This window comes from Cydia pomonella, chromosome 13 (assembly GCF_033807575.1).
Source record: "Cydia pomonella isolate Wapato2018A chromosome 13, ilCydPomo1, whole genome shotgun sequence".
Taxonomy (NCBI): domain Eukaryota; kingdom Metazoa; phylum Arthropoda; class Insecta; order Lepidoptera; family Tortricidae; genus Cydia; species Cydia pomonella.
The window spans coordinates 5,515,841-5,536,092 of record NC_084715.1 but is presented as its reverse complement, the minus strand read 5'-3'; the positions used below and the strand labels follow the sequence as shown (position 1 = coordinate 5,536,092).

The window sequence follows — 20,252 nt, the reverse complement described above, 5'->3', positions numbered from 1 at the left end:
ATGATATGAGAAGAAGTAAAATAAAAATAATATAAAAAGGTAAATGTACTAGGTTTGGCAGTTACCTTAGTAACAATAAAAACACCGTAGAGAAACACGAGCGAGGAATCTTCATCCCTTTTGGGGATTTTGTCCACGCCTTCTCCAACTTGTAAACAGTAACCGTTACAAAAATCTTAGGTACGTACGGTTGCTATCGGACATAATTATGGAAGCAACCAAAGTGATCACAAATATATGAATAAAGACTACTATCAAGAAATTAAATTTTATTGTTCATGTTCATTGTTCATATTTCATATATTATAAACACCTTGGCCGCAACGATATATGGTGTCTGCACGTGCACGTCCTAGGGGCCTAGGAAAGATGAAAATCGTACAGTCGCCATCAGATATATCAGGGCAGCCGAGATGCTCACAAATATCTGAACACGCCTCTATTGTCAAGGCGTTAGAGTGCGTGTTCAGATATTTTTGAGCACCTCGGCCGCTCCGATATATCTGATGGCGACTGTAAATCGACAAACACCAAACGAAAACAAAACTTATCGGGTGACAGAGGACCGATCGTCGAACACCACACTGCGCTCAAGAACCCGCATTGCTGACATTGGCGAGAAGACATTTTAACATTTGCATGCTGTTTCGGTTGAATATTGTGACAATATTTAATGTAACATCCTGTACCTACGTATTCTTGCAAATAAACGCTTCTATTCTATTCTATTCTAAGACTGCTAGGCTGAAATGGGACCACGCCGGTCACGTCTGCCGCATGCATCCAGGTGGGCTAATGTATCTAACAAGTGGATGCTAGAAGATGGGCGCGGACTTAGTAGGCCCAGACGAAGATGGCGGGAAGACCTAGACACCTTTCTCAACAACTGGCCGGAAGACGTGCTAGATGGGGAGCCGTGGAGATCAAGAGGAGAGGCCTTTGCCTAGCAGTGGGATACTTAAACAGCTTAGGGGATAGATGTTTTAATCGGCGTTTTCTATCATCGATTGTCATGTGCCTGGTTAAGCTTTGTTATAGGTTCGAGTATTTAATACTAATATCCCACTGCATGTGTGTTATCTAATGACGTGGTCGATGATATTGTACCACATAGCTTATCTAGTGTCATTGATTACCAAAAAATTGCTTGTAAAACGCGAATTATCAGTAAGCCTACTTTATTACGTGGCATGCTGATAAGTTGTAGCTACTACATATGGCATGGGTGAATAGAAATATTTTATCGAAAGCTTATTTACATGACAACGAACTTATTTAGTCTATACCATGTAGGTATATGAATTTGTAAAGAAAGTAAACAAAAAAAAAACACCTCATTCGGCATATTGAACATTTTGACATGTACCATCACTCAAGGGGCCCAATGATTATCAGTTCGCCGGACGATATCGGCCTGTCAGTTATTAACAAAAACTGAAAAACGCAAATAACTGACTAAAATTGTAAGGTCTCCACTGAAAAATTGCGCCTCGGCTTTCCACGGCATTATGCTGAACGAGGGTCCTTCTTATCATAGTTTCTTTCTATATAATTTGATGTGTTCTATTTTGGACGTTAACAAAATGTGTTTTATATATATCTTCTTCCTAATATTATGACAATTAGGTTCATCTTTTCTCCGCTGCGCTTGATTACAACCTATGCCAGGTCAAGAGGAACGTAAACCGGCGAGCGTGTATAAGGAATGTTATGAAAGTGAAGGAAGCGACAGAGGTGTCAGGATCGTAGCAAGTGGTCACTGCCTACCCCTCCGGGAAATAGGCGTGATTATATGTATGTATGCTATTGGTTGATTTCCAGACATCTCCTCTGATCTTCGCCTTAGTGATACGGCAGTTTAAGAGGCGGCTTACCCCAGGAATGTTGTATTCATAGCACATAGTCATCCTGCAGTCTTCAGTGTCAGTCTCACTATGTACCTCCAGGGAATAGTCAATAGCTGGCGGCCCTGTAACAAAAAAGATCAGCAATGTTTCGGTTTTATATCCAATAGCCCTGTTATACCCAGGGACCTCTTCAACCCTTCCCAGAAAAAAGCCTTTAAATGGCTTAGTCCTTTATCGAATAGCCCCAACGATTTGTTTTTCCATTGAATTGTTTACTCCTTCATTCTACTTAGTTCTAGAAAGGTGTTTCCCTTACAGATTTACCGCTACAATGAAAGGAATGAAACGGTACCCCCTCCCTAATACAAAAATTTATGACACCTGTGCTGTCAACGCGCTAGAAACCCAGTTCTTTAAATTAAACATGAATTTGCAATATTGATTCAATTTTTATGAATAGAACGTTTAAAATGGCATAAGCGTTATATTTGATACCCCTTCAATGGGTATTCGTATCCTATCCCTAACTATCCCTAACTGCTAATGACGTCTTAAATGTCATTATGGTTCGGGCGGCACGTAAAGTGTTAGGCAAAAGAGGTTCTAGAATGTGTTCAATGAGGTCTCATTTAATTATCTCATTAACAGAGTGTTTTTACGAAGCAAATTTGTTTTCCAATTGTCTTGAAAAAAACATTATAAAACCTATAATGTGTCATACTTAAATATACTCCAGGCGCCGAGTACTGCCATTTTCTTAAGCCGGGTCGTAAAGCACCGCCACCATACTTTACGTAAGTAAACAAAAATGATTTCAGGATACCGTAGTCAAATATCAAAAACTGAGAAAAACCATTCTAGTTTCGTTTGTCTCAGGGATACATAGTTAAATAGTTGGGATTAAGGATAATTTTGTTTAGGATTAAATGAACAGCCTTAAGCCTTTTTATTTATTGCTATTCACCGTGTTTTTATTGAATTCCGTTAACTTCGAGGTATGGGTATGTGCGTTTAAGGAAGGAAACTAAATGGCATGGATAAAAATAAACAAAATTTTTATATTTTTTTATAAAAAGTAATTAAATGTTGCATATAGCGTTATTGTAACACGGGCATTACATTTAATTCGACCAAGCAATTGAAAACTATGACATATCAATGACATTTCAAACATCGATCGACCGAGATAGTACTTACGTTTAGTAGCAAATGCATTAACTCGTACTAAACACTAATCAATACGTAAACAGGCCCTAAGGCAAGTGTAGACGCTCGTAGAGGCCTTATAAGAGAAAAATAAATTATTGATTATCTCCAAAATGGAGTTAATTAGAATACCGGCGTCTTTGAGAAAGTTACTTAATTTAAGCTCAGGAATGCACCTTTGAAATTAATGGAAAAAAATCACGGTGTAAGTATACACACTATATACAGAAAAATACACTAGGTCAGAGACAAAATCTAAAATTATCTACAAAAGGTCAACAACTCCACAAACCCTCAATGCTTAATTAGGTTCGTGCAGTGTTTTCACTGCACAAAATAAAACGATCTAAAGCTACATGCATGTAGAAGAACCTTTTAAAACAATTTGTGGTACTTAAATATTAGTATTTTGTTTCTAGACTTAAGTAATCCACTTAATTTACTGTACTTAATTATATAATAGCATTGTCTGTCCATTAAATCGTAGCTACCCGCAAAGATTGACCCTAACAAGCCCAATGTCAAAAAATTTGTACATTACGATACAAGTGTGAAAAGCAAGAAATTCGCAACGAGTGGCGACTAATTAAAACACGAGCGAAGGGAGTGAATCATTCAAAACTGTTATATAACCTATTCTTAAAAAACCTAAAAATTGGTAGAAGAAGAATGGCCAAATATTGTCCTACTAAAGGTCTCACCTAGAGGCGGCAGCCAGGACACGTTGAACATCAGCTCGTGGTCTGACTCCTTGAGCGGCAATGGAAGCGCTACCAGGTTCCTAGCTGCGCCAGCATGCTGGACTGGGTAGTGAGGGTCTGGAGGATCTGGGCCGCCCTGTGAACAACACAACAACATTTTAAACATTTTAATTGCTAGGTCCTGAATTTAAACTCAATACACTTGAACACAGTACACACCTATATATAATTCCTAGGTACTTTTGACGACCTGTCTGGCCTTGTAGGCCTGCTTATGAAGCCGAAGGTCCCAGGTTCAAATCCTGGTAAGGGCTTATATTTATGTGATGAGCATGAATATTTGCTACCGAGACATGGTTGTTTTCTGTGTAATTAAGTATGTATAAATAAATATGTATGTATGTATATACCGTTGTCTAAATACCCACAACACAAGCTATTAGAGCCTTATTGAGCTTATTGTGGGAACACGGAAGATGGGCTACGATAGATATATTTATATAGCTTTTACTTGGTACCGTCTCCATACCAGCAACCCTGGAGCCAGTTGGTCTATCAGCGGCAGATGGAAAAAGGCCCGACGGCTGCTCGCTCGTACCTTGGTTCCTGGGGCGGCCCGTGGCGTGGGATGTAACATGTGTTGATACGCTGGCCCCATTTTATGTGGCCGCGGGGCTCTGTCAGGAAGCCGGGGAAGGCAGCAAACGACGCCCAAATTGCCAAGTGTCGCAAATATCCATTTGTGAAAATTAATTATGTATTTGTGGCACTTGCGATTGAAACTTTCGGTCCTCGTCAGACACGACAGACACCAAAAACCTAGTAAAAGAAATTTCTACCAAACTAGTCTGGGTGTTTGGCGACATACAAGCTGGCGCATTTTTTGCTAAAAAACGCAGCCTCACTGTGCAGAGGGGGACCGCGGCCAATGTCCTGGTACAATGCCTTAGGCTAATTTAGGTTTAGATAAATTAAGGTCCACAAAGTATAGATAGAAACAAATAATAAATAAATTTTATTTCTGAATTTGCACATAGGTACATAATAATGCATACAAACTAATTGACACAATCAAATCCAAACGTAGGTCTCGTCAGGTGGGTACAACTATAAAGGATGACTCACGCTACACAGTGCCAGGACCGGGCCGGGGCGGACCGGAGCGAGCCGTCACACGGACTTTCAGGAGCGCCACCGTCGCCGGACCGTTCCGGGGCCGGGGCGACCGGGCCATCATCTCTATATTATAGTATCTCTATGCGTTGACACTATCGTTGAGTCTCCGAGCGCGAGACAGGCCGGGCCGGGCTGTCCGAGCTCACCGAGCCGTCCAAATAACGGACTGTTCATGACAAATGTCACAAATGTCAATCATATTGAAAAAATTGGTTCGATGGGAAGCAAGTCGATATAGAAATAAATAATAAAATCAAAATATTGGCCCTGGCTGCCATAATAGCTGATGAAGAGAATACTGCATACTCTGGGCAATTGTGCATTTGGACATTTCGCGGACACTTTCGGAAAAAGGAGAATTACACAACATTATGTGAAGAGCTTTATTTCCACATGACCCGAGACTCTTTCGAAGCCACCGTGTTCTCTGCTTAAGGTAATGGAAATACAATGCGTGTATATTGTCTCAAATAATCATGTGCCGAAGCATATTAAACTATTAAAAGGAAAAGGGATGACCGGTTCTCCATACAAACATAGTCCCCATTTTCCTCTCTGGATATTGATATTCTCTTCGTTCTACATCCAATTTTGTAATAGTACATTACGATACAAGTGCGAAAAATAGGAAATTCGAAACAAGTGGCGATAAATTAAAACACGACCGAAGGGAGTGTTTTAAATCGACACGAGTTGCGAATTACTTATTCGCACATGTATCGTACAACGTTTTACAGTACATGGCTCTTTAAATGTTTGACACAGTAACGTAATATGCTAATTTTCGCACTAGTGCGGTAAAGTAGCAACATATGTACTGTAAAAATATTATCCGTAATGGGGACTACGTTTGTATGGAAAAGCGGTCTCGTTTTGAGGTAGGTAACTAGGCAGATTACTTAGAGATTGACTCATCACAAGCTGCCCTAAGTGCTTCTTAGCGAGTAGACAGGCCTATTGTTTTTCAGTATTATTTTCTTCTATTGAGGTGTGCATTTGTTTGTTGGACTCTAAATTAAGTAAAAGAAATAGTTTCCCGTAATCTACAAATTTATTAACGAGATATTTCATTATATATAACTTCGTACGAAATGAAAAGTAATACGTGGGAATATGAGAAAAAATTAATATATTTATATTAATTTATAACCTACATGCTCATTAATGAATAATTTTTACAAGCAGTAACATTACTAGATATCTCATTTAATATAATCCGACTAAATTACATTTCCGCAACACCTCCGTATTTCACAAAATAAATCAAAACATTATGCAACTTATATAATTTTGACGTATATATCCGAGTCGCCCGTGTTGCGACCGTTGCGACTTTCATGTAGTAACACCTAACATGGAAAAGTAAATAATAAAGACTGAATCTTCACGGATACCGCGTTGTTCGGGAAATATATATAGGTCAAATAAATACTTAACTAAGTCGCTTGTAATAAACCTTGCGTAGATAGATAGATGTATAGATAGAATACTCTTTATTGGAACACCTCAGTAAAAAGATACAAAAGAAAATAAAAAACAAACAATTGATTAAATGTAGAGGCAGACAACAGGCGGCTACGTAACGACTTCTATATACTTATAGTACGTTATTCTTTTGTTATATAATTTATTTCATTGTCAATAATATGATAATCCGACAATATGTACGAAACGGCAGTATTTAGTTCTTAAAGCTCTGCTTCTTCTGAACATTTTTTTATTCCACTTCATTTACTATTAAAATTGGTAACAAATTCTTAGGCAACTTGTCTGGCGCTATCAACTATCTCAAGTAAAATGTGGAGCCAGCGTGACTAAAATAAATATAAGTACTATTTTTTTATTGCTTTCCACAAAACCGGCAATATGTAGAATTGTGTAGCTTTATTTACAGAAATTTGGTTTCATATAGAGATTGGCAGTCATTGTTAATTAACTTCTCTCTGCGCCGAGTAAAATATAACCCGACCAAGTAATGTATTGGCTATACCATCCATATTTAACAAACAAATTTATGACGTTTTGTAACCTTCTTATTTTGGCAAATATATACCGACACATCCGAGCATGCACATTGCGAAGGGTGGTATTCTGGTTTTTCATCTTGGTCCAATGTGTATTTGCGTCTGACATTTTGCTTAATGAGAGAGTGAGACGCAATGCACATTGGACAAAGATCTTAGACTAGTGGAATATCACCCGAAAGGAAGAATTGAGTCACCGGGTGGCCCGGAGGCTCCGGGAAGTCCGATTTTTGCTCATAGCATGACCGGCTAGTCTCCGGTCCGAGCCCGCACCGGGCCACTACAGAGCTCCGGTGATGACGTAATGCTTTCCATAGAAAACGAAGCGCCGGAAGCTCCGGCCCGGCCCTGCCCCTGTGTAGCGTGAGTCAACCTTAAATCTGCAACAGGTGTCGCCGTTACACACAATCAATAAAGCTATCCGCAACAGGTTTGGTCATTTTCCCTTATGTTTATTATTATAATAGTCATTCTAAAGGACCGCCCCGAACCGCATCGGGCCCAAAGTTTCTCATCAAACTGTTATAATGTATATATGTAGATATTTATGTAAGTATATCATACAAAGTATATGTTAAAGTTTACGATTTCATTATATTATATTAATTAGGATTTAATTTGTAAATAGTGGGTAGTGATATCTTATTCTCAAGTACAAAGCCTGCACCTAACAAAAGTCTTATTTGATCCAGTGGTTGACTGGTAGAGAATGCCTTAAGGCATTAAGTCCACCATTTGTACCTAATATTTGATGTGCAATAAAGTATAAATAAACAAACTAGCAACGTTTCCACGCTGTATAGCCAACGAAATCCCCTGCACTAAATATGACCCGGAGCGTGGATCGTAGCCCCTATCCCAAAGCCGACGACTAAGTTCCTTTATAAACGCTCTAGACTCCGATCCCCAGGGTCCCGCAGTCTCCACAGTAATCGGCACAAATGCATACATTGGTTCTAGGGCATTGTACTTAGCGTGCTTGAGTTTGGCAGTATATTCAGCGGCTCACCCAGCAGACACACGTGGCGTCCTACAAAAGGCATCGACCCTTCTGCCATGGACCAATGTAAGACCGTCCGGCCTTTTGCCATCAGTACGAGACAATTCTAGAGGCTTAGAATAAATTTAAAAGTGGAAAAATTACTGTCTTGGGAGAGATCCAGAGGCCGTGAGTTCAAGTCTCACCCAAGACAGTAATTTTTTCACTTTTAAATTTATTCTTAGCTTAATAGCAACGTTCGCAGACGTTTCTGCTTCTTAAAAATAATTCTAGAGGCTCTAAAATACAAGGTATATTTGCTGATTCTAGAGCCCGGCGGACCGCATCATTGATTGAATGCGCCTTGAAACGCCCTGCACATCTAAGACAACTAAGTCCATGGTGACCATCCTCCTCGACCATGACTCTACAAACGCACCGGTTCGGCTCGCGGACTCTATACCTCAACTGCAAGACAACTGATATTCTCAGGCAGTCGATATTGAGCAGGGTGCCCAGCTGAGGGGAAGACAAAGACTGGAGCCACGCCCTCGATTCAGGCCTCATTGCGGCTTTGAGACGCATTAAGTCCGACCTGGCCGCGCTGCCCACTAAAGTTTTACAAATACCTTTGCACAAGATATTAAATTCTATTCTATGATTTACATTCTTTTGGTTTCATAAGTAACAATAGTTACTATTTTTTAAAGCGTTTTCAATAAAAAACACACTTCAAGATTATGTAGTTCTAATGCTAAAAAAGGTAAAATCATTGCGGTAGTGTGTAGCGATCATAAACATATACATAGTACGAGTAAATTGTAGTTCGTGACTCAAAAATACGACTAGAGATTCAAATAGCGACTATACTACATGTAACTATTCTATCTCTGGATATTGTTCATATTGTTGGAAAACAATAGCATCTGCTCGTACAAACGTGAGAGATTACGATGAATTTATTTCCAACGCTAGCCGAGCGCATTATTTATGCTTCCAACTTCTATTATATGGGTATAGAGACCAAGATAACTCTGCAGCGCAATAATTTGACAACCGTTTGTAACAATATAAATGGCAATGATTCTTAGCTGTCACCAAGACATGTTGATGTAAGGTAAGTGGATAGAGACATCTTATAGTGCGTGTCATTTACGATGACGCGCAGATTTGTCAAATCTAACTTTTAATAACATGCCTTACAAGTCAAGGCACGCGTCTTCGTGAATGACACGATCTGTAATACTTGCACCATATTCAGAAAATATAATATTAACTTAGACATAATCAATAATAGATATAGGCGATACTAATCTTATGAAATTAATTTTTGTGTTTCTCATTTTTATGATTTTTAAATATGCCTGATTTTTACTATTGGTTACTCGGGTACAAGACAAGACCAGTGATTTGTAAAGCGATAGCTAACTTCTGTTAAATTCTGTCTCTGTCTAATAACAGAAATGTCAAAATGACATTTGTTAGATTTAATTATGAATAAAGCCACTCTAAGTGTACTCGAATAATAAAATAGCCACGCGTATTTTTGACACATTCACTCAACTTCGTTAGTCATGGATCAATTATTTGTTACATCGTAGTTTAGATGTAAAGCAAAATATTATCTTCATGAATAACCTAGAATATAAATTTAAGATAACAGCAAAATACCAAGAACCCCGTAACAAAATCATGGAACTTACAAAGTAGATCGGGCGAGGCGGGCGAAATCCGGGAATTATTCTGTGCCCGGAATTACCGGGATATTCCGAATAGTCCTGTAGACCCAGACACCACGTGGCCATGTTAGAATATGTTAACAAACAGGCACTGAGACACAACACACTTCTGCACATTTTTTACACACACAATCACTTTGGTAAGTAGACAAATTGAATCAATGAATAACACAGAAGGCACTTGTATTTTAATCCTGTGATTGTCATCGCCGTTTTTTCATAATTTATTCCATTGTTCATAGCATTTTTGGAAAAATTTACATACACTAGAAACTCGGTTTTTTAGTTTAGTTTAGAAACACGCGTTTATTAAATCATTGTATATAAATAGTGGCTGCTGCTAAAACAACTGTATTTATCAATTTTCCGTCCAATCTGACGATAATGGGGCAAGCACTCGATTGTCTGAATAACCGAAAACAGACAAATATAAACGCGATACCAAAAAATAACAAAGATAAATGAATTTTAAGCCATTGGAATAAAGTATACGTTTGTATTGATATTTATCAAATTGAGTTGGATTTACTACGTTTCTTGTTGGGATGGGTTGATGTCAATCGGATATCGGAGATAAGATAAACAAATAGCGTGAATTGTACGTGAATAGAACGAATCGTTTGTACAACGGTAAAAAAGTACTTGTAATCGTGTACTGATTTACTGAACGGTTGGAGTGTTGGAATTATAATAAAATATCGGTATTAAAAATTTAGCAAAGTCTAGAACAATACCTCGTGTCACACAGTACAGGGGTACAGGTTAGTATCAGGTCATACTGAGCAACTTTTACTATAAGATCAACCCCGACATCCCGAAATAAAAATGGCAATATCAGCAGCCAAAATGTATGGGAGACTCAGTATTATTTATGCGATTTCGGGGTTGGTCTTATAACAAAAGTCGCTCAGTATGACCTATACAACGTGGACCCAACCCACTTTCAGTGGGCCACTCCTCAATATAGCCGAAGGATCTGACAAGTAACATTTTAAACTAAATATATTTTCAGAGTTATTGAGTTAATCCGCGCGACCAAATAAGTTCATTGGAATTAGTGTAAGCATTTGTTTCTACGAAAACATCTGTCATCTGTACCCCTAGTGTAAATAAATTCGATTTCCAAACGTGACGTACGCGTTTGCGTTTAGTCTCATTTTGTATTGGATTTCGAAAGAGCGCGCCAAGCGGGACGTTTTGGAAACTCAAAATCCTATACAAAATGAGACTTAACGCAAACGCGTTCGTCACGTTATGATGTCGATCAAAGTTACACTAGGGGTACTGTACCCCTAGTGTAAATATTTTCGACAGCGAAACGTGACGTACGCGTTTGCGTTAAGTGTCATTTTGTATGAGATTTTTGACTTTCCAAAACGTCCCGCTTGGCGCGCTGTTCAAAAACCCATACAAAAAGAGACTTAACGCAAACGCGTACGTCACGTTTCGCTATCGACTAAAATTACATTAGGGGTACTGACCTTTAGCCAAACCAGCACAACACAGGCTTATTAGGATTTGTCCGGTTTTCTTCGATGTTTCTCCTTATCGATGTTTCGTTCAACAATTTATTTTCATAAAAACAGAAATAAACAAACCTAAAAAACTTATTTAAAGTAAAGGTAAAAAGATTCGATATGGGCAAGGTGCCCAGAAGGCCGGCCGTATTTACGCGCTGTTTCGGGATACTTATGGCCCGATTCGAAGAATGAGATACGATAATGATAAGTTCTGGTTCTCATTTAGAAATCGTTTGTATGTCGTGTAATTGACAGAAGCGGCTCGTATCGGGCAACCAATGTCACTTTGACGTTAGAAATATCGTATATAGATCTTCTTGGGATCACGGCGAAATCGAAATAAACATCAAATTTGACATGCCGTTTAGTTATCGATCTTTCCAAGATCTTAAACGTGTCTTAATCATTATTCGAATCGGGCCGTTATAATCAAAACCTAAGAGCTTAGGCATCCTATTTTTCAGCCCCATGAAAAAACAATATAAAAATTTACCAAATCCATTTTCGCAATTTGTACAATATCTTTTACTTACTTACCTATTGTATCAAAATGTAATATCCTAAAAATAAGCTTTATTTAAATTCTTTACAAAAATTCTTATGGGTACTTACCTACTTTCAAGGTACTTAAAACGAAAAAATACACCTTCTTCGAGAAAAAGGTTGTTATTGTGAGATTTTCCACAATTTCTTTTTAAGAGAATTTTAGGAAGATTTGTTTCCTTATATAGCAAAGCAAGGTTTTGCCCATGGCTTCGTCTGCGTGAGATAATGATGATGATGATGACTGCAAACAACTATGCTATGTCCTTCCTTGGGCTTCAAACTATATCTCCCTTAAAAATATCCTATGAGATCGAGCTGAATAGTTAAAACATTAACTGATTTATCATTATTTAATCATTTACTCGTATCATTAATACCTAAAATAAAGTGTAATTGAAACAATTAAGTCAAGGATATCTCAAAAACAATCCATATTTACACAGCTGTTCCTATTTTGAAACCGTAGACCAGACTTATTGAATGTGACGATCATTACATTCTTGCCATTGACATGAGACAGCCAAACCATGTCTGTCCTCACCTGTTGTGTTGAACTGTTCGTACTAGTGTGCTTTTTTGGAGAATGGAAAAGTGTAGACTCGTCCAGAATTCTGGTGGTTGCACCTTCACCGATACACAGCCACCAAACCCCATTCCAGGCACTCACCAAGGAGCTACTACGTCGTGGGCATCATGTGACCTTCCTCACTACAGACCCTATCTACCCGCCTGGCCAATCTTCTCAAAATATCACCGAGATCAACCTTCATGACGTATCTTACAAGTTTTGGGCAGACGGCTACAGAAAAGCGCAGCTAAAGGCTGGAAACCCCAATGATTTCAACACCCAAATAAAAACGGCTTATGATATCATGTATGATTTATTTCCAAAACAAATGAAGACAGAAGCTATGAGAGATTTATTAGTTGATAAAACTAAGAAGTTTGATCTAGTAATCATAGAAGCTTGGGTGTATCAGGCGTTGGCACTGGCTCACATATACAAGGCACCTGCAATTTTAATGAGTACTCTGGGAATCGAGGATGAAATGTATGAAGATGCAGGCGTCCCTATACATCCAATTATTTACCCTGATGTGGGTTATTCTCGCCGTTATAACCTTTCTACGTGGGAGTATGTGAATCGTGTCATAATGCACTACATGCAGAAGTCTATGATTGAAAAACAAGACATGAAAGTGAAGGAGATTTTTGGTGCTGATATACCGTCAGTGCGGGAGATGAGAAGGGGAGCGGTGGCGCAGTTAGTGAGTTTGCACCCTGTGTGGGAGGGCTACCGGCCGCTGCCTCTAAAAATAGTGCATATTGGGGGGCTACACGTCGCGCCACCGAAGAAATTACCTGAGGTGAGGCTAATCATGTACGCTGTAAGTAAATAAATAAATAAATAAATAAATATTATAGGACATTATTACACAAATTGACTAAGTCCCACAGTAAGCTCAATAAGGCTTGTGTTGAGGGTACTTGGACAACGATAAATATAATATATAAATATTTATAAATACTTAAATACATATAAAACACCCATGACTCAGGAACAAATATCCATGCTCATCACACAAATACATGCCCTTACCAGGATTTGAACCCGGGACCATCAGCTTCGTAGGTAGGGTCACTACCCACTAGGCCAAACCGGTCGTCAAAAGACCGAAGTACATGACTTTACATGAACACCTACATACAACTCGGCGAGAATTTGCTTTAAAGATTGGGATGAATTACTTAGAGCAATACTTTTTTTATTCTCAAGTAATCATGGGGGTAATAGGATGATTTTCAAACAAATTTTTTAAAATTTAAAAATATCTAATATTAGTAAAATCCTACAAAGGGTATTTTCAGAGTTGTCCTTCACATATTTTTTAAATTCAAGTATTGTATGTTTCTATTATCTTTTAACAATGAATCAAGATGCCTATGCAGGGATTACATTAAACTCACATAATATGTATGCATACGAGTAGGTAACATGATTGATATTAATAATGGACAAATCTGATGACAAAGAGTTTTTGAAAAAACTTCAAGACCAATTGATGCTGCGCTAATGTGAATATGAAAAAAATCCTTCAATAGACGCATTTACATCAAGTGACACATTTACACCAAGTGACACATTTATCATCATCAGGATATACAGTCATTAATGGACTCATCCAAACACGGCGTGATCTACATGAGCTTCGGCAGCCATATGCACCCGGCTATCCTTCCACCGGAGCGTTTAGAAATATTCATTCGCGTGTTCTCAACACTCCCGTACGACGTGATTGTGAAGTGGAAGGGGGATGCACCAGCGTTTTCCAGCAACGTGCATACCTTCTCTTGGCTGCCGCAGCCTGATTTGCTACGTAAGTAAAATTACTTATCTAGTTGATCTTGAGTTTTAGAAGCTACGTAAACCTATGCCAGCCACGTAGCCTATGATGTGACTATAGACTGCAGCACTATTTCGTTTAAGTTACTTGCTTTGAAAATAAAAGCGGTCTCTGAACGTGGCGTCCGATCTTATGATATAAACGTATAATTTTTTTATATGGATTAACTTGATTCAGCTTGAACATAAGCAGTAGAGATTCCTGATGGCATGAAGTTCTAAAACAAAGACCTAAAAAGTATTTCCCTGCAGGTTATCTGGGACAGAATACACAAGTTTCTTCCACTGACAATTGTAACACCATTATCTTTTTGTCTTCAGGGCATGAAAAATTGCTTCTCTTCATCACGCAAGGAGGTCTTCAGTCAACAGAAGAAGCATTACGAGCTGGTATCCCAATGCTGGGTATACCATTAATGGTCGACCAGTGGCTTAACGTCGAGAACTATGAACGGCTCGGCGTTGGCCTGGGGTTTGATCTGCATACATTCTCAGAGGCTCAGCTGAGGGAGGCTATCGATAAACTCATCAATGATAAGCGGTAAGACTGTATCAAGCGGAGATGACATACAGAGATTTTTAACGAAATGTTGTCACTGCTGTGGGTGTGGACAATAGTTAAGAATTGGCAAATAACATAAAATAACCACACAGTTTAAAAAAAAATAATGTGGATAATGGCTTATTTAGAAAATTGGGTTTTATATCCCTTCACTTTGGAAATGGGCAGGAGAGACTAAACCTTAATTACTGTGTGGGACCACGATCGTTTTTGAATCATATCGCCAAAGATAAATTATTGGGATCATTAATCACGTTTAAAGATTTTCCAGAGGACAATGATATGCTCTTATTCGCCATAGAATTTTTGTCAGAATTATGTACAATTTTTAGGTAGCAGAATGCTTAAAGAATTCGCAAAATTAGGATCCCCGGATGCCGTTGGTCCTTTTTTTTGTTTCCTTGATCTCAAACGACCTTTCATGTATACAGGATAAAAATAATATCCTTTAGTATCGGATTATTCTCTTGTAAAGGACGCAACCTCACACATATTTTGTGAAACGAAACCAAAGGCAATATTTGAAAAAAGAAAAGAAAATGAATATATTTATTTCAGACACTAGGTATCCATATGTTTGTTTATAACATTATGTTAGTAACAATAGGATAAATATATATCTGTGTTAGTAAAAAGTATAGTGCTTATTGGATCATACAGTCACGTCTGAAAATATCGATGCGAAAAATGTGTCAAAAATATGGGTATACACTATAGGTATCTGGGCAATAAAGTCGTGTATACATATTTTTGGCACTTTTTGCGTACCGATACTTACAGCCGTGACGGTACATGCATAGACATCCAATGAGTGATAAGAGGGCTATCCAGCCTATCCGCAACCACCTTCAGGAGTGTGTTGGCGATACCCCGCACGCGGTCCCACAGGAACGCCCCACCCCCTCTCTTTCACTGCACTGCGTGGAAGCCGTCAGTGCTCCACTTAGTGAACATTTCCGACGTGCTGCAGCGCCAGGGCAGCCCCACCAAACCCCTGAAGGCGTTGTTTTTTTACTGTAGTTGCTCCACAGGTTGCACGTGTACAGGTTTTGGCAATAATATTTTGTTAGTTTTATTTTTGAATCGATCTGATTACTTTATTCCGTTGATGTTTAGCTCGGCAGCTGCTATTTATAACATGAAATCATTCTAATCGTCTGATGCACACCGATTGAATCGGGAGTTCTCTGTTTGTTTTTATCAAGTTTTTATGTCTGTTATTAATGTTCAATTGAAAGGTGTTTAAAACTAACAAAGCTATACTTATATATAGCTGACTATCGGTCATTCGAGCAATTTTTATTGAGATATTTATTTAAACTTCATTGCATAAAATGTATATAAGAACACCAGCCACCAAAAATATTTTCATGTAAAATGTTGTCAAGACGAAAGCATAAGGCTCGCACTGTAAAAAAGTTATCAGATCTCATGTAGAGCCAAGCTTCTACAAGTCCTAACTTCACAAGCTTTACACCTTAGTTAAAACTAAGTGGCCTGGCCGTTTCGTTTCTACCTACAAGAACTATTGTACCTACTTGTAACAAAAACAATACACTTCTTTTGAGCAGTCGTGTAAAAAAGTAATGAACAGTGAATAATTAAGCAAGCAGTCAAGTTTTTTGTGGGATTCACTTCTTTTTGTAAGTTGCTTATGACAATCTTCCATCCCCTAATTTAAAGTGTGGGGGTGATTAACTAAAAATTCTTAAATATGTATTTTATTATTTATAACAAGGAGTCGCTATATCAAATTTCAGACCTCTAGCATCCAAATTTGCGGAAGTCTCATCCTTACATCTCCTAGTTTAAGGGGTTGGGAGGTAAAAGTTCCAAGTTTGAGTTTTTTTTGTTGTTTGTGTACGAATTCTAGCTTATATACCAAATTTCAGCTTTCTAGGACTTCAGGAAGTACCTTAGAATTTTAATGATTATCAGTGAGTGAGTGAATGAGTGAGTGAGCGAAGTAATTGAGGTTTTAAAGACATCAATAAAATCTAAAATATAAGAGCTATGCAATCGAAACGTTTTATGTTTAAATTGTCCACTATCGAAATCATATTCCGACAATTTAGTGTATCTGGCCGCGTAGCCAACGTTACAATCGTTAACGCTCCGTAGCGTAGCGACCCTAAGGTTTTCTGGAAGAGATCGCTTACACTTTCTTATCGCGACCGCATGTTGCTACCTTTCTTTACATTGTAAATCTGTTTTTAAATTTGTTTTCTTTGTGGTGCAATAAAGAATATTCACTTACTTTTTTTTGGATGGATTTTATTATAGTATTTTATGCAACAGTTGTATAAGAAGGGTCAAAAAAGGCGAGTGGCGTGAGTTACAATGTGAGCCGGAGCCGAAGGCGTAGGCGAACATTGTAAAGGAATACGCCACGAGAATTTTTTGACCTACTTATACAACGTTGCATACAATATTTTTCCTACGAGTCAACAAAAAAAAATCTTAATTTAGGTAAACAAATTACAGCAAAAGTATATAGCCAAGACGCGCGAGCATACCTTGTTACGCGCCCGGCCCGCCCCGGGCCGCGGCCGGCCGGTCGGCGACACCTCCTCGTAACTCATGAGGCCCTGGTACTTGCTACTTGCTAAATTAATTATTTGGACAGTTTTTTCTCAATTTTGGCCACGGTAGCCTACGGAGACTAACAAGCAACGCTAAGCGGTCTTCGTAGTCTATGGATGTTGCTATATTACGGGTGTCACATGCGTGTTTCTGACTTATGAAGTAATTATTTTTACTATGCAACCAAATGAATATTTTGTAAGTTGGCATCAATGCACTTAGTTTAAAACTGTATTCGTTTTGGTTTTGTTAGGTTGGTAGCCATTAATCGCAGTAACATTATAGCTTATAAAAGCACAAGAGCTTTTATGAGGAATAGACAATATAGACTTTTCTTGAAATCTTTTATGTATGTTATTATATTCGTGTTAATGAATTCATAAATGACAGATAACAGTAGAGGAGTAGGAAAAAGATATTTAATTGTGACCTAAACACATCGCTTTCATATCCCACGTCTTCTCATCATGAAAGGACTTAAATAAAGTTTTTTTTTTTCAGTTACCGTGAAAACTCGATACGGGTAGGTCGTGAGATGCAAGACCGACCTCAGACTTCACTGCAACGCGCTGTATGGTGTGCAGAGAGGGCCATCCGTCTCCACGGTCGACAAATGCCCACACCACCACCCTCTCTCACTTGGGACGGAGTTTTAGAAACCCTACTGGTAGCCCTTGTAGTTTTACCTTTGATAATTATATTAGCTGTTATCTTTGTTTGTCGGATGTTGAGGAGTTTGGCACTGAAAGTTTTGAGGGTGTGTACAAGATCGGTGATTAGAGCGCGCGGAAATTCTTCGTTTTAACGTTTATATTCACAATGGTATGAACATACTGTACCCCTAGTGTAAATAAATTCGATTTCCAAACGTGACGTACGCGTTTGCGTTTAGTCTCATTTTGTATTGGATTTCGAAAGAGCGCGCCAAGCGGGACGTTTTGGAAACTCAAAATCCTATACAAAATGAGACTTAACGCAAACGCGTTCGTCACGTTATGATGTCGATCAAAGTTACACTAGGGGTACAGTACAGTAAATGTGAAATGAGTTTTAAATTTAGACTTCGTGTTATTTTAAAAATACTACTTACCAATAATATTTTGCAAATTCCGTCATTTAGTAGTCATTAAATACGGCCAAATATCAAAACAGATTTTAACGAAGAACACCGCCGTATTCTTAAAATTCAGCGCAAAGTATAATGTTAGCTTTAGAGTAGGTACCCAGTTTTTAGGGTCACTCCACTCACTTCAGTCACTTCTAAGGCCCATTGGGTTCAATTTCAATATTGACGAAGTATTGTTTTGTATATCTAGTATACATATATTAGGGTTTACTCAGTGCCAGGTGACTTAACTACATTTTCGAGATAAATTATCAAGGCTTGGATTTATCTCTGTAGTTTGTTTTTGATTTTTTCCTAACATAAACCTAACTTCCTTCGCGACGCACTTTCCGATACTGTCTCGAAAGTGAGTAACAGGATATCTTAAATATTCAAACAAATAACTATTAAATTGAATATTCGGGATCATAAGATTATAAACAATTTTACGCCAAAAATGCGTTACATAATTTTGGAAATGAGCGGATACTCTTCATACGGTTAGATCGATTTTTATCAAACATATCTTATTAAAAAAAATTAAAAATTACACTTCTAATGTCTGGGTTAGCTTTGTTCATTACTATTCCAAATTTCAAATCGATATCTTTTTAAGTACTTCCCGAGATATTTAGCAATGTGACAGACGGACGAACGGACTGAGTAGCGCTATAAGGGTTCCTTTTGTACCTTTTTGGTACGGAACCCTAAAAACAGCATCGAAATCGATACGTCCGTTTGAGAGCTACAATTTTTTTATACCACGACGGTGGCAAACAAGCATACTGCCCGCCTGATGGTAAGCAGTCACCGTAGCCTATGGACGCAATTCCACAGACAGACAGATATTGGGGCGTAAGACGTATACACATTTAAATGGGTTATTATATCTAATTGAATTTTGTTTACGAAAACTTGTTTACCAAATCCTATTTTACACTCAAAGATAAAGGCTTAAAAATTACTCACGGTATAATTTCTCTCTGCGCTGATTATTTCAGTGCTCTCCAAAAACTCCAATCCTTCTGTCCCAGGTTCTAAGACCATAGGGTCTAAGACCACAGGGTCTAAGACCACAGGGTCTAAGACCACAGGGTCTAAGACCACAGGGTCTAAGACCACAGGTTCCAAACCCTTAGAATCAACTGGTTCCATTCCCGTCTGCGCGTTCTCGGTAGCGCACACGAAACACAACACTAACACACATGGCCATTTCATTTTTACACACAACACATTTTCACTTTATTACACTAATCGGTGCGACACTTTCATTTATGAGCACATTTTAGGACATTGTAAAAATCTTTAGTTTTAAGTTCAGTTTTTTGACTAAAATATATGATCACACTCATCAGTGGACTGTTTTTCTAAACTTTTATTTGTACTTAATCTCAAACCGCAATAATCAGGATGATTTTGATCTGTCAAGGCACTTGACGGGTATTAATAAATCCAATTTACGGCTCAATATCAATTTACTATCAACTATCTACCTGATAATACGATAACGATAAAATATATTTCTAGACAGATTAGGACGGCCTATCTATGGAGAGTTGAGGTAAGGAGAACAATCTAAAGTGTCCATCAAACTAGATCTCGTTCAAACCAATTTTCGGTGGAAGTTTGCATGGTAATGTATTACATATTTATTTATTTTTTTTAGATTTTTCATTCTGTTATTTTAGAAGTTACAGGGTTATCATTTTTAAAGACCTATCCATAGATATCCCACATGTATGGGTTTGATGAAAAAAGATTTTTTGAGTTTCAGTTCTAAGTATGGGGAACCCCCAAAATCTATTGTTTTTTTTTTCTATTTTTGTGTAAAAATCTTAATGCGGTTTATAGAATACATCT

General features: G+C 38.1%; 2 protein-coding genes across 3 annotated transcripts in view; one reads left to right on the top strand and one right to left on the bottom strand.

The window, feature by feature from the left end:
• The window catches only part of LOC133524025 (tyrosine-protein kinase receptor torso-like), a 167,259-nt gene extending 147,798 nt beyond the window's left edge, over positions 1–19,461 (bottom strand). Inside the window, exons 1-3 of one of the 2 annotated variants that reach the window (XM_061859794.1) lie at positions 19,362–19,461; positions 3,755–3,890; positions 1,875–1,969 (exon numbers count right to left, since the gene is read on the bottom strand). In XM_061859794.1, the coding sequence (XP_061715778.1) occupies positions 1,875–1,969; positions 3,755–3,890; positions 19,362–19,439 (309 nt within the window). In that variant the 5' untranslated portion in view covers positions 19,440–19,461. Of the gene's footprint in view, positions 1–1,874; positions 1,970–3,754; positions 3,891–9,636; positions 10,075–19,361 lie in introns of those variants that run through there. The other variant, XM_061859793.1, reaches the window with a different exon arrangement.
• On the top strand, positions 12,184–19,356 carry LOC133524028 (UDP-glycosyltransferase UGT5-like). Its single transcript, XM_061859802.1, has 4 exons — positions 12,184–13,105; positions 13,897–14,116; positions 14,464–14,683; positions 17,789–19,356. Exons 1-4 carry the CDS (start codon positions 12,266–12,268, stop codon positions 18,090–18,092), a joined length of 1,584 nt encoding a protein of 527 aa, XP_061715786.1. The 5' UTR covers positions 12,184–12,265; the 3' UTR covers positions 18,093–19,356.
• Positions 19,462–20,252: the final 791 nt, after the last annotated feature.